Source organism: Pararge aegeria, chromosome 12, assembly GCF_905163445.1.
Source record: "Pararge aegeria chromosome 12, ilParAegt1.1, whole genome shotgun sequence".
In the NCBI taxonomy this organism is placed as follows: Eukaryota; Metazoa; Arthropoda; class Insecta; order Lepidoptera; family Nymphalidae; genus Pararge; species Pararge aegeria.
In genome coordinates, this window is record NC_053191.1 from 11838199 (window position 1) to 11863911 (window position 25713).

General features: G+C 35.6%; 1 protein-coding gene across 7 annotated transcripts in view; it reads right to left on the reverse strand.

The window, feature by feature from the left end:
• Positions 1-25713, reverse strand: part of LOC120628168 (homeobox protein cut) — a 193036-nt gene that overhangs the window by 131124 nt on the left and 36199 nt on the right. Inside the window, exon 2 of one of the 7 annotated variants that reach the window (XM_039896402.1) lies at positions 588-624. The exons of the other annotated variants lie outside the window; for them this stretch is intronic. Coding sequence (XP_039752336.1) covers positions 588-605 — 18 coding nt within the window. The 5' untranslated portion in view covers positions 606-624. The remainder of the gene's footprint in view (positions 1-587; positions 625-25713) is intronic. 7 annotated transcript variants of the gene reach the window in all.

The window sequence follows — 25713 nt, forward strand, 5'->3', positions numbered from 1 at the left end:
CTAGACAGATAAGTATTGTTCTTTAAAATACAGTCAAGTTATTGTAATTAATTTGTTTTTTTACATGTTTTAGCAAATGTAAGCTTATAAATCATAAATGTTTATTAAGAAACAGTTACTTCCATGGAAAACGACATATAGGTCAGTTGATTTTTCGAATTTCTTATCAAATCTTCAGTTATTTATTAATCTGCTTGATCTTTACTATGGCTATGTTAATTCAAGCTCACAATGTTCCAATTCTAATACGTTTTTCTAAGATTTAAAGTAAACTTTAATAAATAGTAATAGACTAATAGGTAATTGCAAGACTTGCAAGACTCTTGCTGCAAGACCAAGACCAAGACCAAGACTGGGAGCGCAAGACCAAGACCAAGACCAAGACCAGGTGTATTGGCGCAAGACCAAGACCAAGACTGGCTAAGTCTCGTCTTGTTCTTGCATTTGGGCAACACTAAATAGAACTAAGATCTCTTGTTAACCACAGACGTAGGTAAGTACCTACAACCTAGGTAGGTACCTAAAATGTTAAAGGCTAACTTCGCTGAGTTTCAAGATGATATCAAAACCTTTAACAATCAAATTACCTTATAAAGACAGAGCATCTTCAGTTCGCGAACGTACCTGAAAAAACAGAGATAACTATTAGATGTCTTCTGGCTAAAATGAAGTCCCAATAAAAATGAACCAATAGGGATTTTATTGTAAAAAAAAGCCTTAGATAATAAGAACTGTAGAACTTGGGCGTGTCCTTTTGTGGCACGCCTTGTGAAAATCTCTTTCACACATAAAATAAAGTTCATTTTCATGTATCGAGGCCTTCGATCGGTTCCGAACGCCCTCACTATCTTACAAGATATCGAGAGAACGCCTTCTTATAAACGCTAGGAAACCTAATTTCCAATCTTAATTCACAGATATAAGGTTGTATGTCGCACAATGTGGCGCGCAGTAAAATATATTGATGCGGTATCGGTTTTCCATTAAAGCTTCTAAGCGAAACTCTACTCTATTTCTAACAAATAAGGTAGATTTTTCAGCGCCCAAATAAAAAGGAATGTATTGACGTGTTATCGGGGATACCGTTGTCCTTTTCACTCGTATGGTGGCAATATGTATGCGTCCCTGTCGTCGCGAGATGAAGACAGGATTTTCTTTGCAATGTCTGCGCATTCTTTTCTTAAAAGTAAGTAATATTATTCTCGTCGCTCTCGGCAGAGGTCGTTTTGTTTGGGGAAATGTGGATCTATAGACAAGACGGTCTTTTTCGAAGGCTGCGAGTAGGTTCTTATTGTGTCGTATCGTCTAAGAAATTGAGTTGCATATAATAGCATTAAGGTTTTTTATGTGTCTAGATTGCTAAGTCCTGAGATATTTTTAAAAGGCTGGTTATTTTTATTTCTTTAATTCAGGCATAAGTTACGTCTTTAGATGGACGGGCATTTACTTATTTTTGGACAATGCTCGTAGTTTCTTATTGATTAGGTACTAGATTTTAAATAGTTATCTAATTAGTTATAGGCTATAGGCAAATTAAGAGCTAAGTTTTGAGGAATTGGATCTATAGACAAGACTGTTGGTTCTTATTGTGTTTAATGTTAGAATTCCTGCGATTTATGAGGTTGATTTAAATGTAGGTAGGTACCGCCCTGGTGACTTTTTAATACCTTTGCCTTATTATAAAAGGCACATTCTACTAATATGTATGAATGTCTAAAAACGGCAGTGCCGTAGTCCGATTAATAAAGAAAACTTTTTAAGGTCTAAAATCCTGGTTACTACAATGGGTAAATTTATTGTCAGTGCAGGTTAATAAGCTCAGCAAGTGTTTAAAAAAAAATGTCTCTCTGACCGATCTACTATAGAGGTTGTTTTACAATGCAGTTATTACTGTTTTTTGACCTCTCTACCAGTAGAGTTTCAAGTTAAGTACAAGCTTATTACAAAAAAATTATAATCCACATGATAACCGAGTCATTAGATAGTCGTATAACACCACCTAATCCAAAACGAGGAAGTGTAAGTAATTCAAGAAAATAATAAAAATAAATAATGCCATCAATTTCCTAGCCGTCTCCCGTCTCTATGCATTTTATTATGTTATCTTATTCGGTGTGTTGTTTTAGAGCCGATGTGTTATTTGTGTTATTCGTGAACGACAGAAATATCTCATCAAAACACAAATATGATACATGTGGCAACTCAATCTTTACTTGGTTGATTTTTTTTGTACCTACTAGATTATATTTACGTTTTGATTTATTAAAAGAAAAGCAACGCGAGTTACATTTCTAAATATGTGCTGTATACAACGTTTTCCTGTCAGAATACACGACCACTGGGTCCAGGAATACATAAAGGTTTAGTAGCAAAAACATTCACTATAAAATCGAGAACCGATATGTACTTTGTAAATAAAAAATAACTTACAGTTTTTAAAATTTATAATTACTGCCTTTTGCAAATCAGCACAGCAAATACGAAAAACTATATATACGAGTATAACTATACAGATGAAAGGTCGAGACCATTCAGTTTAAAACTTATGGTATTGTGATTTAATTTCACGTGAGATTTTGGCAAAATGGTGAGTATATCATTGTTTTTGCGGTAAGACTCACTGATAAGTAAGCAGTAAGTTTTTTTTTTTTAATAAACAAAATCTTACATTAAACATCGGTGTGGTTTTGTATTATACACCGTCCAGAAGACTGCGGACGAGAATTCCATTCGTCTCCTCCAAAGCGTGCACCTTGATGATTATTTATGCTACGATTATAACGACCAAAATCTGGTATTTTATTTTAATTAATTGACTCGGCGTTTGTTTATTGCTTATTGGTTAATAAATATAGTGAAACGGATATTATAAACTAAAACGGTGGAGGGTGGAGCGTATGTCGTGGACTAAAAAAAAAAGCTTGCAATGTGTAGCCTCAAGATATTTCGACTATGGATACAGGTAGATTTTTCTATGCTGTATTACTAGCTTTTAAGGTGGGTCGGTCCCCAACGAGTTGGACAGGCGACATCAAACGAGTTGCTGGGAGCCGCTAGCAACAAGCGGCCCAGGACCGTGGATTTTGGAACTCCCTACAAAAGACCAGCAGTGGACTTCAATCGGTTGAAGTGATGATTACTAGCTTTTAACTGCTTTCTTCGTCCCGTTTATGAAGGCTTTTTATAAATCCCGTTGGAACTGTTCATTTTCCTGAAATAAAACGGCTATGTTACTCTCCGTTCTTTCAACTAACTCTATGCCAAAAATCGTATAGATTGGTTGCTCAGTTAGAGCGATGAGGAAAGACAAACAAATAAAAAGACATGGTTGCAAAATATTCTTTCTTTTTGCTTTAATGCAAACTTAATTAGGCTTCAGCGTATATATTATATAAACCATCTTTGACAAGATGTAAAAATTATGGTGCAAATCGCATTAAAAATTGTTACGTGGTTTAGGGTAGATAGACAGAAAGAGTTTTTGTTTTAATTTTACTACAAGTTAGCCCTTGACTTCCATCTTACCTGCTGGTGGGAGATGCATTTTAAGATGTTAACGGACTTACGTGTTAGGAGTGTGGCAGTTATATTAACCCCTTACCCTAATCGGTTTCTACGCGTCATCGTACCGGAACGCTAAGTCGCTTAGTCGCACGTCTTTGTCCGCAACTAGCCAATGCCGAAGTCTCCACCAGACTAGACAATGGAAAGTCAGAAACTTAATTTTACAAATTAATAAATAAATAAATAAATATACTACGACAATACACACATCGCCATCTAGCCCCAAAGTAAGCGTAGCTTGTGTAGCGTAGCGTATATATACTGAGATAGCTGATGAATATTTTTTATGAATATAATACATATAAATACTTATAATATACAGATAAACACCCAGACACTGAAAAACATTCATGTTCATCACACAAACATTTTTCCAGTTGTGGGAATCGAACCCACGGCCTTGGGCTCAGAAGGGTTGCTGCCCACTGCGCAATTCAGCCATAACTCGCTCACGTCTTCATAACTCTATACTATGTAGAGTTTTGAAGACCTCCCTGGTATACGACTCAAAGTCCTTCAGCCTATGGTGTCTCTCAATTTCTATAAATCTATAAACGTCACGATCGGCCATAACAAATGACATGGGAGCTCGTCGATATAATTAAACCCCACATTTACTTGGGGATTTATTTTACGATTGCCATAAAATACAGAAACTGTAACGCCGATCTCGTATAAATGCGTGTCCAGAATCAAAAGGAAATACTTTTTTATGGTAATACTTTGATACTAATGACGTTCCCGTCGACGTATTAAATGTTATTTCTTACATAATAACTTTTCTTAGGTTATGATTTACGGGTTTTAACGGTACCTATTGAGTGAAAAAACTGAGCTTCTATATTACCTAGTAGTGAAAGAGGAGGTGGAGTACCCAGCTTCTGGTCTAGGGGGGCTAGTGAGATTTTTTTTAAAGTCAGATCGTCCGCGACTGTTTTGTGATTTTTTTTTAGAGTGCCCTTTATAATGGTTACTGAAGCCAAAACTATATATATATATATATATATATTTAATTTTTGTCTGTCTGTCTATCTGTCTGTATCTTTAAGAGAGTTCATAGATTTTCTGCAAGATTTCCAGAAAAAACGCACATAACTCTGAAAAATTACATGTGAACCTGGTCCCCCTGTAACGTAAGCCGAAAATCTAACCACTAGGCTATCACCGCTTCACGTATGAAGGTGCTAAGTACTATTTATTCATCGGGTGTAATGTATTTCCGCAAAGTGGCGTCTATTTCTACCGATTGTAATTTTTCTTGTGTTCTATTTAAAGCGTCTATAAATCCATTAACTTCACAATAAAATATTTGTTTTGATGCATGAATAAAACGGACGTTGTTATGGAGTCAATAATTTATATTGTGGACTAAAGTAGCATTTATTATTTAACTAGCAATCTATCACGACGTTGTCTGCGTGCTATGTAGAGAACGTGTAACTCATACTTCTTTTGTTTTCTTTAATAACTCAGTAACTCGAAAACAACAAGAATTATAAAGCCTATTACGAACAACAATATAACCAGTAACCTGTAACAAACTTCTGCGTCCCTAGTATATTTAGCACGGGCAGGAGACATTTCTCTCCCCGAGCGAATGATAAAAATTTATCTTCTCAATTCTCTTCATCAATTCTCTTAGTATTGGAAATGGAAATAATATACGTGTAATAAAAAAAGGGGGTAAACTTGTCCTATTCCCTGTTGCCTGGTGCAGGTGGACACGTCAATTTTATCCCTTGTCAGGGTATATAATATGTATCTCCTGCCCATGCAGCATGCAGCCGTTTTGCAGGCGTCCCAAGTAAAAGTTATAACCTCCAAACTTTCCTAGCAGTGCTACTGGCCTGTCTGTTTTAGCACTATAATAGCAAAGACATACAAACAATTTGGGTTTTTATCTTACGTTTGCGTTGAAACGGAGTTTAGATTAGGTACTCTTAGTAAAATACCCATAAAAGTACGCTTCTCACTTTCTGACTTACAGATTTCTATATTCAAAACAGAAAAGAACACTGGCGGTAGTAGAGTCGTCGAATTCGAGCGTTAAAACCAGGTCAATAAGTTTCATTTCACTGTGTCTTTACAAGATGTTCTATACTCGAAAACCACAGTACGATTGCGAGTTTACAAATCTCATTTTAGTTGAATAACTGCAGTTTATTAAGCTCATTAGAGAATAGCAGTTACTAATACAAATGCCAAAATTACAGACGGACACTTATTTATTCGTTTATATACATAGTTCTAATGATTTGGTATACGGCCGGCGCGCATTCAAAATGGTATTTAATGGAAATTAGTAGCTCGAAGTGTAAGTGCATTTCTATTGGGGATTGTATAATGTAATGGCGTCATTAAAAACGTCAGTACATCATCATCATCCTCTTGGCATAGACGTTTTATTGGCAGGCGCGTGCTATAGTTTGTATCTTCATCGATTTAATTAGTAACGCGTGCTAAATTACAAATATAGAGACGCGGTGTTTCTGTTTTTTGTTGTTTATCTATGTAAAGATTATTTATTATTGCTATCGAAGAGTGAATATAAATGTTGGCTCACATTTACCTACCGTATTTTATTTTTCCAATAACTTAACGCTTAAACAGGTTAAATGATTAATCAACAGCATTGGTTCTTAATGATATGGTTCAGCTAAAAATAGGTTTTAACAAAATTCAACCAAAAGGGGTGGAAATAGAGGTTGAAAAAATGAAAGGAGGTTGAGGAAAACCCGCGGAGAATAAGTTTTAATATACTGAAACTAAAGTGATGAAATGGGGATAGAATGTTTGCAAAAAAAGTCCTATGTTGGTAAAGCTAGTGATTCTGAAATCTGCAGTTTTCAACAAAGTAACATTTAATGTATTTTTGAGAAAATAACTCTGTCTTACTACCATAACTTCAATCAGTATTACTTTAATATTGTTGTCGTTTTATTTCAGAATTATAATCCTTATATTTTAGACGTCAAGGTATCTCATCATAGAAACTGTCATGCAAAAATTATACTAGTCTAAGCGATGATAAGCCTGATATTATAGATATGTTTGTTTGTCGTTACTTTACGTCCTGACTCAGCAACCAATCGGCTTGAATTTTGGCATATAGTTAGTTGAAAGGACATAGAGTACTATCGGCTACTTTTTATTCCAGGAATCCCAATATCTACAACGGTTCCCGTTCGATTTGTATAAAACGTCATAGAAGAACGCGGGAATAGAAAGTAGGGAAATAAAGTGGTCATGTACAATTTTACTTGGAGAATTTGTATGCAGACGAAGTCTCGGGCTACCGCTAGTTATTAATGTCTATTGCTATTTTCTGTTCGATACGTCTATGAATAGATTATTGTGACGCTAATTTTATAACAAGCAACAGGTGGCAGGTGACGAATTGCTTGTGCAAGCATTTGTATATGTTTGATGTGTAGGTATGTACAAACATCGCCTTTTCATAGATGAATCGATTTGGGTTTTAATACTTATATTATAAATGCGAATGGAAAGTGTGTCTTTTTCTTTGTTTGTTACCTTTATTCGGCTCAACTGTTACATCTATCTTGACTTAATTTGGCACGCATGTTACGACGGACACAGGTAATTTAAATAATGCATGGTTTGACAGCCTATCTTCGTGAAATTAAATCTTGGAGTCGACCAACTTTCGAGTAACGTGAATCTGTCAAATTTGTATGAACTTCATCACAATATAAAATGACAGATTTACGCTAACGTTGACGCGACGTTAGTGAAGCATGAGAATTGAGACTGTGGCTACTAGAAATCATTGAAGGGCATTTTTTTTATTCCACTACAAGTTAGCCCTTGACTGTAATCTCACCTGTTGGTAAGTGATAATGCAGTCTAAAATGGTAGCGGGCTAACCTTTTAGGGAATACGTTATCGCTTAGCGGCGCCAGGCCAGCCAGAGCAAATTTAGAAATGATAATTTTTCAAGATGCTTCTGCTGGGAATCGAATTCGGCACCACCAACTTAAATTCGCGGCGTTCACCGTTGCGCCAGAGAGGTATTCAACATTTTAATTCACTCATATTGGTCAGAGCACATCATTTTCGCTGCCAATAGTCCGATACGCTCGTTACATTAATAAGCAATATCCGCTAACCTTTCATACAAATTGCACGTGTCGCCGTCTCTTTAAGCAGAAGTGAACTTTAAAACGAATCGATTACAGTCCTTATTAGATTATCGAACGAACGATTTCTTTATGATTTTCAGTTGTCCCCCTTTGATCGATGAAAGGGTATCAATAGTAATTGAATCTTCTGGATTGTCTATGAAATGGGAGCGCGGCGTAATAGGTGGACTTTAGTCTATACATCTAGTATAGACTAAAGTCCACCTATTCTATTGATTATTTATCCCCATTATAATCACCCTGATTATGGTGCTGAAGTCTTTTTATTTTTTTAATTCAATTACATGTAAGCCCTTTAGGGTACTGGTTGTACAATGCAGGTTAAGATGGTAGCGGGCTAAACCATAGATAGGTCAAAACGTGTCTAAAAATGCAGTGTTTCCTACTAGATGGCGCTACAGTCGCTTTAAGACTGATAAAGTAAGCAAATAAGTAAATAAATATACTTCGACAATGCACACATAGCTTGTGATAAGATAATTGATGAATATTTTTATGAATAATATGCATAAATACTTAATTAAGTATAATAAACCCCGAGATACTGAAAAAATTTCATGTTCATCACACATAGTTAAGGAGGTAGGTACTTCTAATCGATTTCTACGCGGTAAAATTACTTTGTACTTATTTATAATTCTTTTTTTATTATAACTACAGAGTATATAGAACTTATTGTGAATGAGCTGTGAGCATTCTCCTTTTATTTCCATAGTGTTTTGATCGACGTCTGCTTGTATGTAGTGAATGTCTGAAGCAGTCACAAATGTAATATAATGTGAAGGAGGGATCAACACGAGCGGAAGAACAAAGAGTCAATTAGAATGTGACGTTTTATTAGCGTCGAACAAAATTGGGCCGAAGTTTTGATTAATAAATTCATATGATTTTACTCGACGACGGAAAAGATGTGTGACCTAGTTCTTCATCGTCCTCAGTATTTAAGCATAGGTGTTATGAGTTTAGTGATTTAACTTTGTATATTCATTGGGAGTACCGGCGTGCAAGCAAAGCTGAGCCGGACTACCGGGGGCGTTGCGGGCACAGGGAGACTCTGCACTTCTTAAGTTGACTCATTATGTGCTCATTACACGTATGATTTTAGTGTTCCACTGTTGGGAATAGGGAATGAGGGCAGTGGGTTTTTGACATAAAATGGCATGGTGTATAATCGATAAAGATTGTATCCTTCTTTACAAGTTAAAATTTTTGTTAGGTTAGGTTAGGCAGTGCTTTAGTGCATATATGAAGCACACACCATAAGAAGACTACTCTTTTGGCGCTATGTGGATAATAATATATGAACAAAAGGCGTCAGAAAGCCCAATGGCAATTTTGATAAAGTTTAACTAACAGCGGTTTGGCCGGGAACTATTGACCCCAATTAAGGCGATGACCCGTGACAGGATACACAAGTAATCCCGGATTATTCCGATAAAACACCTCTTAGCCGGACATCTTTTACCCTTACACTGTTTTCATAATGGCCCTGAGTGGACTCTTGGTATAAATTAATTACTCTTACTATGATCCGCAGCCTATTAATGTCCTACTGCAGGCAGGGCATAGGCCTCGTGTCTCATAGGAGAGACGGATTTAGAGCATTGACCCACCGCGCTGCTCCAATATGGCTTGGTGGGCTTTACCGAATATTATTATATGTGTGCATACCTCGGGCCGATGGCATTGTGCTTTCCGAGGCATGGGGGTTGACACCGCCAATTTCCTTACAGCGGGCTGGTACCATAAGTTCCCTAACAAAAAAAATACACAATATCTTATCATATTTGGTCCGACCCGGTTACTTGAACGTGTTAGCCACGAGACCAACGAGGCAGACAATTTAAAATTTCTTTATAAATAAAAGAATATATCTCAATGTTCGTGTAGGTATAATTATTATTATTTTTAAAAAAACCATACTTTCAAGTTTGTAGAGTTTCAGTCGGAAAGGGGGACAGAGCGCAACTTTGCGGTACTTGACAATATTATATTTTTAATTCTAGTAGGCTTAATTTATAAGCACTATTCTGTTTATAGCGACTCTACCAATTGTTTGGATGGCAGTTACTACCGAGTTCTTCTCGCCACCCATATTCAAAGAATAGACAAAATCGCCTTAATAGATAATAACTGTTACCGTAGTTCCATATTTAAATTCAAAGGTATATTCGAAATTCGAATCTCATGTAACCCTACCTTGTAGGGGGCGCCCCAGAGGGCGAAAGATCGAAGGCCGGACGTCCGGGTAGTCACCCTCAAACCGATACTATGAAGTATTTATTGAGTTGTGGCTAACCAAAAGTATTTTATTGTTGAGTTAGACCCTTTCTGCACTTGACCCTTGAAACGTGTTAAAGGAATTGTAACTTTATACTTAAGTGCAGTAAGATTTCGTTTTGAGTGGCAGCTAAAGGTGTCTACCTTATTAATTGGTGTTGTTTTCGTTAGTAAGTAAGTGAAATGCGATAATTTGAGTCTGTTTTTGTTGGACGGTAGGACGGTTTGTTTTGCAATTTAAAAAAGCTTTTTTAAAGCCGTTTTATGACTTGTATTGCACTAATGTAGGTTTCTTTGTTTCCAAAGTAAGCATTTAGGTTTGTAATTGAATTTTTAGAACAAAAGTTTTGTACCATAAAATATTTATTGTGTCCTGCATTTGACCGTGACATATTTAAAGGAAATTCAAACTTTGCTAATAAGTTATAAGGTTGACTTTTTATTGCCCACTTTTAAATTCATAATAAGTAGTTTTAGTCGTAACTAATAATAAGAGAAAGACGATAATGGAATCTGGGGTTACTCATTTTTAGATCGTAATGCCTTGCACGGTAAAAGAGATGTCAGATAAAAAGTGGCCAGTTTTATTTAAGTTATATAAGAACTATTTTATGCGAGCGTTTTCAGTAATCTTTACCTTGACTTTGATAGTCAAATCTGCCCTTTAATTTTGCTCCTTACCTTGTAGCCTGAAGTCTAAGTCCCCTTTATTATTTATGTTCATCACACAAACATTTTCCAGTTGTGGGAATCGAACCCACGGCCTCGGAGTCAGAAAGCAGGGTCGCTGCCCATTGCGCCAATCGGCTGTCAAGTTTATGTGATAAGCAGCGGTGATATCGTAGTGGTTAGGACTCCGACTACACTTTACGGGAGCCAAGTACGAATCCCCAAACGCACCTCAACTTAACTTTTCAGTTAAAATATAATTTGCTTCATTGTGAGGAAACCTGCATGCCTGAGAGTTCTCCATCATGTACTCAAAGGTATGTGGAATCCACCAATCCGCACTGGGCCAGCGAGGTGGACTACGGTCCAAACCCTTCTCATTGCGAGAGAAGACCCGTGTGCTGTAGTGGGCCGGTGTTGGGTACCTAAACCGACTAACCCATATTGGAGCGGCGTAGTGGGTGTAGGCTTTGCCATCCCATCAGTGGCATGCACTTCATACATGCACAAAAGCACTGCCTACCCTGGAATATTTATGAAGCTCGTATTATTTATGTGTATTTTTTTAGTGTGTAAATCCATGTAATTATACGTATGGAATTGCGATTTTCGGTCACTCATTGTCTTATTCCATTAGTTAAAGTAGCCCGGAAGAGATCACTTTTAGTGATAAGGCCGCCTTTTGCACATTATTTTAAAGTGTGCCTGTGTGTGTTTCGTATATTATGCAATAAAGTTGTTTAAATAACTAAATAAATAAACCATTTGATGCCATCTTCCTACTATGTGCCTACCCCAGTCAAAAATCTTGTGCACACAACTGTATCCCATCTTATATTGAAGGAAGTCTACATATGTAATAAAATATTAGGTAAAGTATAACATTTAAAATGGGTTTTCTAACTCAAAATTAATTTTGAAATGTCAAGTCGTTCGTGTGACAACAAAGTAAAAAATAAAAATGGTAAAAGAATAAGTAGGTACAAATTAAAAGATTAGTAGGTAACTTTCTAAGTGTATAAAAACTGAATGTACCATAGATAAAGCGAGTATTAATAAAAATAAATAAAAGAGTTCAATAGTATTAAATATCGGTTTGACACTAATGGCGCGTAATCGAAGCGTTCCAAAACAACAGGTGCCGGGAATCAAACCCACTGACAGTTACGAGGCGCATCTGCTCTATTGGTCTATTTTTAATCTTTGGTCACCAATTCGACTATTTTGAATGTCTTGTTTTAATTTATTTCATATCCATACTAATATTATAAATGTGAAAGTCTGTCTGTTTGGTTGTTGTATTGAGCATTGCTATACCTACTCCGCGAAACGCTCCTAGTAACATTATTAACTTTTCGCGAAGCATAGCAAACTAAGCTTAATAATAATTTTTCATAATTTAGGTATTTCAAATTCAAATTCAAATACAAATTCATTTATTTCAAGTAGGCCTACTTTATAAGCACTTTTGAAACGTCAAGTATGCATGTTTGTGTGACTCTACCACCGGTTCGGAAAGCAGATTCTACCGAGAAGAGCCGGCAAGAAACTCAGTAGTTGCTCTTTTCCAACATCAACATTTACAGTCATTTTGCTATCTTGCGGGAGATGAGAGCGAGGCTGGCTGCTTCCATTCTACCTTGTCATTGAGTATAGTAACCTCGCTGTACTAGATGCGTTTTTACACATTTTTTAAATGTATGCATTGGTAGGTCAAGAATTTCCTTAGGAATCATGTTGTAAAAGCGTATACTCAACCCCACAAAGGAGTTCTGCACCTTTCGCAGACGATATGTACTGTTATTGTAATTATTAATATGTATGTATATTCTGAGAGCTTTGCGCACCGCTGTAAGGATTGATATGTGAGTCAATACCTCATACCTAATAGTTGCCTGGAAGAAATAACTATAAGAGATAAGGCCGCCTTTGTTACATAAATTTCAATGACTTGTACCTTTGTTCTCTTTAATTTATTTCTGTTATATTCTTGTGTGCAATAAAGTATTTTTGATTTACTTTGATTGGATCGCCTAGTAAGTATTTGACGTGATCTTATTTGATCTCAGGAAAATGTGTTTTTTTAATTTCGTCTATTATATACTTTATTCTAAGGGTACATGCCATAATATGAAGACTATCTCAAAAACTCACTCTATATACCTCTTTGTATCGGAACACTGCGACCAAGACGTCTACAATCTGGCACAGGCCGCATAATGGCGACTTTTTGCACGAATGCCGATACTCTACGTGACGTTCCCACAGTGGCCGATCGTAATCCCGAGCGGGACCGCAACGGAATTAAGACGAATTCCTTTTTCGAATTAGCGAATCACCTGTCCTAATTACGCGCGCTCCCGGCTTCGGGATACGGAATTCGATTTTTAAACGTTCAATTTTGATGGTTGTTTTTGAAATGAGAGATTTTAATCTACATTTTAATAAGAGAATAATGATAGTAAATTATGGCAAAACTATAGTATACATGACAGTCATCCTAAGCAACATCATTTATTGAAATCTTCCTTCAATTAGTTCTCCTACCTTTAATCAACACTATCAACCTTTAATTAATACTCAGAAGAGCGTAGATACCTCTTGGTGTGTCATGCCAATTAATAAAGCTATAAAAACAAACCGTGAAAATAACAAAATAATAGATATGATACAAATAAACACTCGCGGATACACACACGAACACGTTTTAATTAGCATGCTTTTATCATCTAACTATTTGAGAACCTGTCATTGCGTAGTTTCCTTTGTTAAAATGCAATAGCTTATATTACTATTTCAATGATCTAATCAATGTTTGGGGGGGCACTTGCCCCTAAGATACCGGCTGTCCTAGTTTATGGGGCCAGGATTCCAAAGAATTATTGTAATGTGTACTAATCACTAATAAAGATTTTCTATTTCTATTTCTATAAACAAGGATTAAAAATGAACGCATAGTAGCCAAGTAGTAGCAGGTATAAAACAACATATTTCCATACAGTGTCCTATTATAACCTGGATAAACAGAGCAATAGCATCGTTGAAAGTCAATAAAGAATATAAAATAGAAAATATGACCACTTTACGCCGAATCAATGGGGCGAGGGCTGAAATAGAGGTATCTTTGTCGAAACTCATCCGATTTCCGAACGAACGGATGCGGCGCCCCCGCCGGATGTGCGTTGAGCGGGAAAATAGGCGGAAGTTTCCCCGGGAAAAAAAAATCGCCGAAGAAAGAAGGAATTTGCATGCGAAAGGGCACTTTTGTATGCCGATCGGTTGTAAATTTGTCAGATTGTCAATTCACCGCAAACGCTTCGGTTCGACACTTTGTTATGCTAATGTTTGTATCTTCGATGCGATTTTTCCTCTTTGTGTTTTGATTTTGATATCTTTAAAGTGGTTTTGATGTTGAATTTTTATTGTTGTTATTCAATATTGTTGCCTACTGATGTTTTGAATGCTAACTCGTTTATGTTTTGACTGCGTATACGTTCACCCTTAGTTTTGTTTTGAATTGCCACGTTGGTATATTGTTTGGCATACTGAACTACAGATTAAGATGTCCAGGTTACCATAGCCATACTGTGTATCCAGTAATTATTTTTATTCAGAGTAATTGTTTTGCGATGGCGCAGAGTTTCATATTGAGGCTCTCACAGGTATAGTATATTTTAGAACTAAGCAACAAAAGGGTCATTACATAACCTACAGTTACATACGTTCGTGTTCAGTTAAAAGTCGAACAGCAGAACTGATTATATCCGAGACGGCGATCGATCAGGCCCCCACTTCCTCTGCGCGCGCGCACTGAGGTCAGGGCCACAGCGAATGCGCTCACGCTGTCTGTTGCACGTATGAATGTATGAACCGTATGACGTGACATACAGGCATTATTTGTATGGAATAATCGCATAACTGCCTCGTTGGACTAGTTATCGGATCACGAGGTCTCAGATCGGGCCGAATGGATGTAAATGGATTTGATTGTCGCCCACTTCATATAAATTCTCTTGATTATTAACATCCCAGAAATTTCCGGAGTTAGGAAAGTCCTAACATTTCGGAGTCTTATTTTATGCAATAAAATATATCTCTTGCTTTAACGGTGATAGCAAAGAGGTAAAAAATCTGCATGCCTGAGAGTTCTCTAGGTATAATGTTTTCAAAGACGCATAAAGTTGCCTAAATAACTTGGTCACACTTGGACTAGGGCCTTAACCCTTCTCATTATGTGAGGAAACCCGTGCTCCCAAGTGGGCTGATGATGAGTTATGATGCGGATGGATGGATGAGGATCATGCAATCGAAGTTACACAGTCTGAGTAAGTATGTTATCGCATCTTAATTAGATCAGAGCTTTAAGATTTTGATAGACATTTAACCTTTAAGTAGATTTTTAATAGTTTAGTTAAAGTTTATTTACAGCACTGGTAATTTATTAGCATCATTGCTTTTGAAAATAAAAATAATTTCAGCGGCGTAGCTTGTACGTACCTACCGTTGTGGTGCTTTTTTTTTACGAAGCCCGATACGATCTTCGAATTGTGCACGCAACTTCCTTTCTTATCCAATCGCAATTCGTTCTATCTAACACGAATTTCATTGTTAGTTGTCATTGTTTTTACAGCTTGAGTAATGTCTACATGCAAACCTTTATGAGGCCACTGTATTTATTTTTGCAACGATCGCCATTTTTTTATCAACCGCGGTATGTTAGCGTAAAGGTAATTTTATGTTGGCAATTGTATGTTCTCCTACTTCAATTCCGATTGGGCGCAATAAATTTAACGATTAAACAGTTTTTTTGCTTTTTGCGGAGGCAAAATGTGTCGGAGTTGATTAAACGCTTTGAACAGTGCCTGATCATTAATGAAACAATTTACAGAGCGTTCGGGATCGGGCAAAAACGCCGTTCGATCGAAAATCGAATTTGCGGATCGGCATTCGAACGACAGCGCGTCGGCGGCGGCGGCGACTTCAAAGCGACAATTTTGACAATTAAAACGCTACGCATCGCGCACATTGTCTTCTCAAGACCGCGTGTCCTTGGCTGGAATTTGAAATACAGAACCTCTTTTTATCGGGAACCGGTTTGATTTGTGCACTTTGGACTTTTTGCACGCTCTTGTTTATGCCGCGTTTAATTTTTAATTTCGTTCCTCAACTTTGCGTTTGCGTCCGTCACAATGTTGCGCGCAAACGTCCATCGTATTCGACAGTAAAATTGTGCGTTCGGTAATGAAATTTAATAATTAAACTGGTAGACTTAAAAATCGTTTTTTAGTTAACTTATCGCTTAATTGACCGGGTAGTTATTCTAAATACATAGACACTGGTTTGAAAAATCAATATGCGATGTCTTAGGTAATTACATTATTATGATCTCAAATTGTCACTAAAACTATTTAAGAGTAACTCTTATTTTTTTTCGTTCACGTAATCTTTTATGCTTTAATGGGAATCTTCTATAATCTTTTTAATATTAGACCAATAAGGCAGTTGGGTAGATGTTAATTAAACTTTTCATTTCAATTAACAATATATTTTTATTTTATAGCTGTTTTCATCGAATAATTTATTGAAAAAAAAGAAAGAAGAAAACGTTACATCGTCCAGCTTTAAAACATCGTAAAATTAGAACTATCGGTCGTAATATCGAATTTTAATGTTTAAATTTTAGTTCGATATGTGCCAAGAGCCAGCGGTGTCCGAATAAGTCAGCTTTTTATGGGCAATCAAATTTTAAGACCCCATCGGTAGTTGACTCTATCTGTTGTCAAACGATCGATTTTAAACTCCGAATTGATGTGGGTTTACGACACAAAAAGTCACATAATTATTAGTTTTTGAAAATGAAATCATAAAAAACATCTTTTTCATCGTAAATATGGATTGACTTCGGAGGTCGTGAGGTATTAACGCTATCTATTGGACCTATAAAATATTTAGGTGCCCATTTTAATTGTTTTAATAAGGCAGTATAATGATACTGTTATTTAAATCTTAACTGTACACAAAATAAAGGAGGAAGTCCCGTGCAGTATAGAGGCAGACTCTTATCAGGAATTGCCAGGAAATTGTAAGTTTTTACACTATTACAAATCGGTAAGTGTTAATGTTTTCTGGGCAAATTTTGATTAAGACGGAAGATAAAATTTATAGGAAATTTTCTATAATCTATACTTTGTGAGTGAACGGGTCTGCCTTCCGTCGAAGCGAGATAGCAATATTAGAATAAATATTACTTCCTTTAGATGAGGCATGATTCTTAATTAAAACCACGCTACAACCCAAGTTAGGTTCGATTTTAGAACAATATTTTCCACTAGGCCTTACGAATGTAACAATGTACTAATTTACCTTCAGATAGCAGATCTTGTAATAAGGCATTGCCAAACGAGTGGTGTAAAAAACATACATGTTCTAGATGCTTCAAACAACAATCCTTGTAAACAACTTTATTACTGATCCAACTAACAACTCATATAAACAACAACCATCCATAGTGTACGCCCTAACATCAAAACAAAAGTGGAATAAAGGAATAAAGACAGAGGGATCGAAGTTTCACAACCGCACCGATTCCTTGAACATTCCTCAAGTGGTGTTTACAAGTTGAAAAGAAAACTCCCCTTGGCGACACAGGTAAAGAGTATTGATATACACAAATAAAAGATACACAGTTCAATTTCTTATTCACACAAGTGTGGAGCCGAAAACTTTTTGATACCAAAAACCCGAAAAGATAGGGGACGATCGTTGTGCTACTAAGGACGTCAGGCAGTGCCCAGTTGAGTGCATACAGAGTATGCACAGGGTATGCACTAAGCGGGCAGATGATACAAATGTAAGTTAGAAAAACTAAAGGTTACTTATTATAACTCGTACAAAGCCTACCCTTAAGTTTCTTATTACTCTTACTAAAGATTTTTTGAAATTTATATCATCTGCCAGCATGGTTCATACTGCATACCCTTTGCATATTCTGTATGCACTCCACTGGGCACTGCCTGACATGCGAATCTTTAGCGGATTACATAATCATCATTCTCATACTATTAATATTCCACATCTGGGCCTCCATTATTAGCCAATACGGACTACACGTCTAGTTGGGTACACATTATTTTAGGCAGGTATAGCTGTCAGTCACCTGTGCAGAGCATGCATGAAGCCTGAGAAAACAGCAATAATGCATCGGCAGAATTCCCGTAACGTGTATTGGTGTTTAGTAGCAAAACAAAGCGCAGAATCTTTACTCAGCATCACTCTCTTGAGCACTCGGCGGTCAGGGGGGCTGCAGTGATTTCTGGGAGCCGAACAATTACTATTAGTAGACGAAGAAAGAAGAGATTGTCGTGTATATCTTTGGTATTTGTATATCAATGGTGAAGCAGTACTTAAGCTGTTTTTTTCGCAAACGGATCACGTTCGATGCCTAAGTGAGCCATCTTTGTTTCCGCCCCTCGCGATTTACGCGCAAAATTTTCACTGAACCGTCTTCACCTTATTGATTCTTGTCTTTTGACTCCGAATTTTAAAAGGGGTTTCTTGTAAACCACGGATTTTTAAGTGTTCGCCGTTTGATTACAGATGTTACCATTTTAACCTTTCTTTTATTGATAAAGTCAATTATTAAATTTAAAAAATGGGGATTGAAATCTTGTAAGTGTCATCCCCTGTTTTTTACTCCCCTACAAGTTAGCCCGTGACTGAGATCTCACCTGCTGGCAAGTGATAATGCAGTCTAAGATTGTAATGAGCTAACCTGTTAGAGTTATTGCAGTTATATTACCCAAATCCAATACACTAGTCGATTTTTACGATACATCGTACTGGATAGATCAGACCAGAGAAAACTCAGTGATTATAAATTCCCAAATTGCCCCTGCCCGGAACCGAACCCGAGACCTCCCACTTCAAACCAAAGCGCTCACCGCTGTGCCAGGGACATAGTTTTTCATCATATCAACCCATTACCGACCCACTACAGGGCACGAGTCTCCTGCCTAATGAGAAGGGTTTAGGACCCAGTACAGATTGGTGGACTTCACATGCCTTTGAGAACATTATGGAGAACTCTGAGGCATGCAGGTTTCCTCACGATATTTTCCTTCGCCGTCGAAGCAAGTGATATTTGTTTTCTTAAATTGCATATAACTTAGAAAAGTTACAGGTGCTGGGATTCGACCTCGCACCCCGAAAGTGAAGCCGAAGTCCTAAACACTGATCTATCACCTTTTATCACTTCAGATCCTGCCAACAATATTATAGTATAGTAGTTTGCAAATAAAAGGCACGAAGCTACGCAGCGGCAGCCAGTAAGTCGGTCGACGGAATCGGGATCAATTGGCTAACGATCGAGTTTGCAATCAGAACGGATTGATCTGTTATCTGAGATAATAGGCGCCCAATTGAGCGGCCGATGGGCACGGCAGCGACGCGTGATGCCAACCGACTTCGGAACATCATTGATGAGTGATGAAGTGTTTCGTTGAATGCACTAAGCTTCGACGACCTCCTTGGCGCAACGGTGAGCGCTGTGAATTATATCAGAAGGTCCCGGATTTTCCCGTCAGAGCAATTTGGGAATTCATAATTTCTGAATGTGTACAGAAGTGGGATATTAAATACGCTGAGGCTAATTAACCATTAGTAATTTAAAAATAGAGCTAACTGTGCTTTAATTTTTAGTTGTCGCAATGTATGACGTGCTATAGTCAAAGCTCATAAACAAGATCTTAGAAATAAATCAAAATTTGTTTCAAGAAATCTTGAGTGACGTCGAAGAAATAAGACAAATAAAGTTGGTATTTTTTATCTTTTGGAGTCTCTTAAAAACTATATACCTACCTAGGTTACTATGGATTAGTGTTGCCCAAATGCAAGAACAAGACGAGACTTAGCCAGTCTTGGTCTTGGTCTTGCGTCAATACACCTGGTCTTGGTCTTGGTTTTGGTCTTGCGCTCCCAGTCTTGGTCTTGGTCTTGGTCTTGCAGCAAGAGTCTTGCAAGTCTTGCAATTACCTATTAGTCTATTACTATTTATTAAAGTTTACTTTAAATCTTAGAAAAACGTATTAGAATTGGAACATTGTGAGCTTGAATTAACATAGCCATAGTAAAGATCAAGCAGATTAATAAATAACTGAAGATTTGATAAGAAATTCGAAAAATCAACTGACCTATATGTCGTTTTCCATGGAAGTAACTGTTTCTTAATAAACATTTATGATTTATAAGCTTACATTTGCTAAAACATGTAAAAAAACAAATTAATTACAATAACTTGACTGTATTTTAAAGAACAATACTTATCTGTCTAGAAAGAGATTGAACCCTCAACTTATAAGAAATTTAATAAAAGAGTTTTACGATTTATCATTTATTTGAATAAAAAATAAAATACAACACAAATCAACAGCTTTATCATTAGGTTATGATACTTTATATCAATTCTTTTGACCAAGAATTATGGTATTAGTCGTAATGCGCATAGGTCCAGTTTTTCATATTCTTTGATATAGTTTTTTGCGTCTCATAGAATTCCTAAGCGTACCTACCTACCTATACACCGAACTGTTACACCTAACTACTCCGTGAAATAGCGCTAAGTCCTAGCTGCAAGACGCAAGAGTCTTGCAGGCTATGTCTTGTTCTTGCTCAAGTCTTGCACGGTCAGTCTTGGTCTTGGTCTTGCTAAAAATACGCGGTCTTGTTCTTGGTCTTGGTCTTGCAAAAACGCAAGAACAAGACCAAGACTGCAAGACCAAGACTGAATTTGGGCAACACTACTATGGATGTCTCATTTTTGAAAACTAATAAATCTACTAATAAACAAATAAAATAAACTAATAAACTAATGAACGCATACTTTTATTGTACATGACAGAGAAGAAAAATAGAAATATATAATTTTAGATAAAGTATCGTTGTATACAGATCTTACACCAGGCAACCAAAAGCGCAAAAAGACATAGCTAAATAAGTAAGTACGAGAAAAGGCTACCTGCCGACACCAGTAGGTAGGTAAGTACAAACTATTTTTTTAAATGAATATATTATTAAAGAACGTTGGCGTGAGTTGAAAGATAAAAGATATTACAGCGTTTTATAGACGACATTAAGGGCCGAATTAAAATTCTTCAAGTTTTTGAGCTTTCAGGAAATTCATCTTGTTTTTAAATGCTTTCCCTTATTAAGGTGTGATATTCGGATCGTGTTAAATACTTCAAGATAATTATCTCAGTGTATTTAAAAAGTATTTTGTTAGTTTATGTCCATTATTATGTTCGAAAAACAGGTTTAGTTTTCACTTATAGTATCTTCAGTGTTGTCTCAGCCATATTTTTCGAATATAGTAAAGTAAAAAAATAATGAATTTTAAATAATTTAACACTTACTCACAAATCATCAACACCCAGTTCAAATACTTGAATCAACAAGTTATTTAAAAAACCGAAATTAACCGCATAGTTTCTAACTTTATAATTGTTATTTGTTTAAAACGGAAATAAGACCAGATTTTTAATAAATACTTTCACTTTAATGATTCAGAAGACACCTTATTCCCGTTACTATAATTAATAGATACCTTCTGCAAACTTAGCATGTAAGTATATAATTATTATTTTTATAAATATACAATTTTCAGGAGTATTTGAAATTTTCCCGGGATAGTAAAAACTAATTGTGGTTAGTGTAGGTCGTTAACGGGATCCATCTGAAATTCCCGTCAACTAGGAACACATAATTATTTTATGCTAAAAATCCGTTCAGACTAAATTCAAAAAATCAGTATAAGGATCACATACTGTACCAATAAAGTCGTAAAGGTTTCACCCCAAAAATATAGTTCTTTGATGTTTTAACAATCCCGCCGGGAATAAATTGAGTCACACATTTACTTATTCGATCACGTTTCCTCTCAATTTCTATCGAAAAACAAAAAATGTCACCCATAGTTTTTTTGTCATACAGTGAAATAATATTTGAAAATATTATTTCACTCATCTTGTTTTACACATTTAGAAGTAGCCCAAATATTGTAAATTCTAGTGATACTCTAGTGGTTGAATTTTATCCATAATTTATTTAAATTTGTCCAGTTTTTTTGTTCAGTTTGAACACTATTTATGTTCTATTGTCAAAGAGTATACTTCTATAATCACAGATTTTGTCAAGGCTACATTGTTAATTTGTCTTATGTCACTACTGAAAAAAGTATATATGCCGGTGTGTAATGTTTTTTTTATTGATTTCATGTATGGTTTTTCATTCTGCAACCGTTCTCTATATAAGTGTGAGAAATTTCACGCTCCACCGTGTGCGCAAATTTCGTAAAAAGATGTAACTTCCGTAACTTACTGCGACTCTAATAATCAAAATGTAACTATGTAGGTTTACATCGCATGGGTTTGCATCTAGCACCTTTTATAGCACTTGAAAAGCATTTTAGGCGATCTTTTTCGGTCACTATCTCTAATAATAATCGTTCTAATAGTTACAGAACGTAATTTAAGACTAACTCAGGTTGGGGTGGGTCTAAGCTCTATAACTCTTTGTCCTCTGTGTCCAGCAGGGAGCAATGAAACCAGGATGACGATGATTCTGAATCGGTAAAGCTGTTTATTCTACTACTTTTTAATAAAACGTGTTCAATAAGTCATACAATTTATTAGTAACAGACAAAATATCGCAGCAATAAAAATGTTGAAACATAAAGATATGAATTATTATAAAAATTTCACCTGCCCAAAGCATTAACGGTAACAAAACATCGAAAGGACAAATTGATACAAATAACCTCCATTATTGAAACGTTAAAGATAAATTTAAAAAAAATATAAAATATAAAAGGGCATAGACAACACGTCTCCCCCGGAGATGTGGCCAATGGAAACAAATTAATAATTAATTTTCACGCGGGAAGCTCACGCCAAAGTTGGGGGCATTTGATCTCGTTTTGTTCTAAATTCAAAATTCATCTAGGGAGTACTAAAGTTAAAAAAGTGTCTCTGTTACTGTTTCGTATTTCTTTTGTTTTTTCGGTCACTTTCGGATCCCGATGTTCGATGCTTTTGCTTTGATAAATATTTATTGGCGAGCTCGTTTCAGATAGGATATGTCGTTTATTTATTTTTTTGTTCATTCTTATAGTTATGTCACTTTTTTCTAAATCATGCCACTGCCATTTCATTCAAAAACTACCTATTAAGCGGATATTTCACAAAATTATGTAAGGATTATACCTACTTAACTCTGTTGAATTATATATATACTGTATTAACTCAACGGACCTAGTATTACTGATGTCTATAGAGTAATAGATGACATAAGCATAGACAATAATATGATTCACGATAATGCGGGTATCGCTATAAAATTCGTGCTTAACTCAAGTAGTCATTTTAGTTTATGCATTTTGAATTATTTTATAACGTAATATAAAGTTTCAATTGGACCATATAATTGCTTCGCTTCATGTTAGAGAGCTAAGTCCAATATTGATGATAATAATTATGTTATACTTACTTCCGTACTTTTAATATCAAAACTGCGAAAGTAGCTTAGTTTGTTTTTCTTTCTTTCTTGCTGATGAAGAAAGCAATAGATTCACGTTGTTTGTGGTTTTTGTATAGAGATAATAGGTAGGTATATTGGCTGGATGGCGTTGACTTGTAACTGAATGAAGTTATTTCTGAAATTTTTAACCAATAAAATTATTATTTCTGATTTGCAAACAAATTTCCAAATTCCGTTCACCTATCTATTTACAAATCATGGATTAAAAAATCAAACAAAAACTTTTTAATTGCCATAGATACCCCAACAACCGAGGATGTTTCTTATGAACCGATGACTTTAATAAAAAAGATTTTATTCCCCAATAAACAACAATAAAAAAAGCATAAAATAGTTTTGGTAAGTACTTGGATGAGATCAATACTTACCTTTTTACTACTATTTTATGGGCCGCTGATGGGCCGAAAATGCTTAATTCCACTTCATTACGTGCTTGGGAGACAATAAAATTATGGTTTACCGGTTTAGGGTCAAAACATCCTCCCACGGTGAATACCGAAGCAGCCCTGCGCTGGACACGTTAGGAAGTTCGTTGTTTCATATATATTAGTTAAAAATGAGTGCACTTAAGATATCGTGTATTATTATTATAACTTCTAAAGTTGTCCGCTGGGAGTGCTGTAGTTTCCAAAACTCCAACCTAATCAGCGTTTAAGTAAAGTAACGGTTAAATAAAAGTAGTTAAATATATATATTTTATATATAGTATTTGAGATATATATATTTAATACCAACTTGTTAATCGGATCAGATTCGCTGACGCAACCGAAATTAAATAGGTATAAATAAAGGAAATAATGAAATATTTCTGGACGTTATTACAAACGTCAAACGTGTGGGCGTCTAATCCAATATCCGTGCGCAGTAACTCTAAACTTCACAATTTTGTTTTGATCGAGCTTTTTAGTAATATTTTAGACTTTGTATAAATATTTTTGTATTTCATTTCCTCTCTATAGATTTACCTTTGCTATGTTACTAAACTGAATGGTCGACCATCCTAGCCTTGATCTGTAGGTTATCACAAAAATAAATAAGCCATTTTACAAATTCACATTTGTATCGTTATAGTCTCAATCATTCGATTTTATTACAATAAATTAAGATAAATCAGCAAAAAAACAAACCGTTAAACAGACATAAAATCAATGAAAATCCCAAAATAATCTCGATTATGTACATATCAATTTAATGTATTTATAATTTATGTACATATGCAATGTATTTTAAATAATAATCTACAATATAGCATTGTATGAAAACACGCATATTATAACTTTGAGTTGGTAAGTATCTCGAAATCGGAAGATCTAAAATCTCTTTTCTTCCAATGAAGAAATCAACACATTCCTTAAGACCATATTGATTTTTCAACTATTTAACTACTTGTTTATTCAATTACTTATTATCCAAATCACTAGATGTAGTGAAATGGTGATTTCATGGAATATTTTTTTATTCTTCCGCTTCTTCAGCCTTTTTAAACTTTATCCCTAGGTCTTCTTCAACATCTTTCATTTCAAGGAGTGGAAGATTTCTATAAGCACCAGTTAATAATTAAATTTGTATTAATCATATACCTGCCCACTATAGGACACGGGTCTCTTCCTACAATGAGAAAGGATTAGGCCGTAATCCACCACGATGGCCTAGTGCGGATTGGTGGACTCTGGTGGAAACGGCACGTTATAAAAATACGGCATACTTCTGATTTTTACTAGTGGACTTTTATTTGACAAGAGGTGCATATAAAGCAATATAATGCTCATATATATAAAGGTAAGGACAATAGCGTACAACGAATAGCATATCGTGTAAACTGCCAAAGTCTTGGCCATAAAACAATGGCGCTTAAAGCAATTAAAAAAAAAGAATAAAATGTCAATAAACAGAGGCCGGATTAAAAAACTACCCCATTTTGAATCGATCCTTTCACACTTCATACAATCGCTCACGACGGTTGATTTCCGTTCTTAATTCAAAATTCAAATAGAAGCGCCTTTTATTATTTTTTAAATTTGAATAAACTCAATACGGCAAGGAACCCGATCGTTAATTCAAATATAGTAGTCTCCAATTTCGATTATAGATTCATTCGATAAGTGACCTCGTTTGGAAAGGATATCGCTTATTTATCGATTGAGAATTGAATGATCTAATCAAATGGATCCAATTCTATGCCGGCCTAAAGTTTTATGGGACGCGGGAACCGATAATAGTTAATGGCAAAGTTATTGATACTTAGCTGTTAAGACCGTAATAGTAAACGAAATAAAGAAGAAGAAGGAAGTATTGGGTCTTTATTGATAAGAAAAAGATTAAAATAAAGGTTTGTAAACAATATATTTTGTTTATTATTATTTAAAGATTTGCATTAACATCGCATTCGGAATGGTGATAAAATTAAATATTTTAATTACATGGTATGCGGAAAATGTAGTAGTTAAAA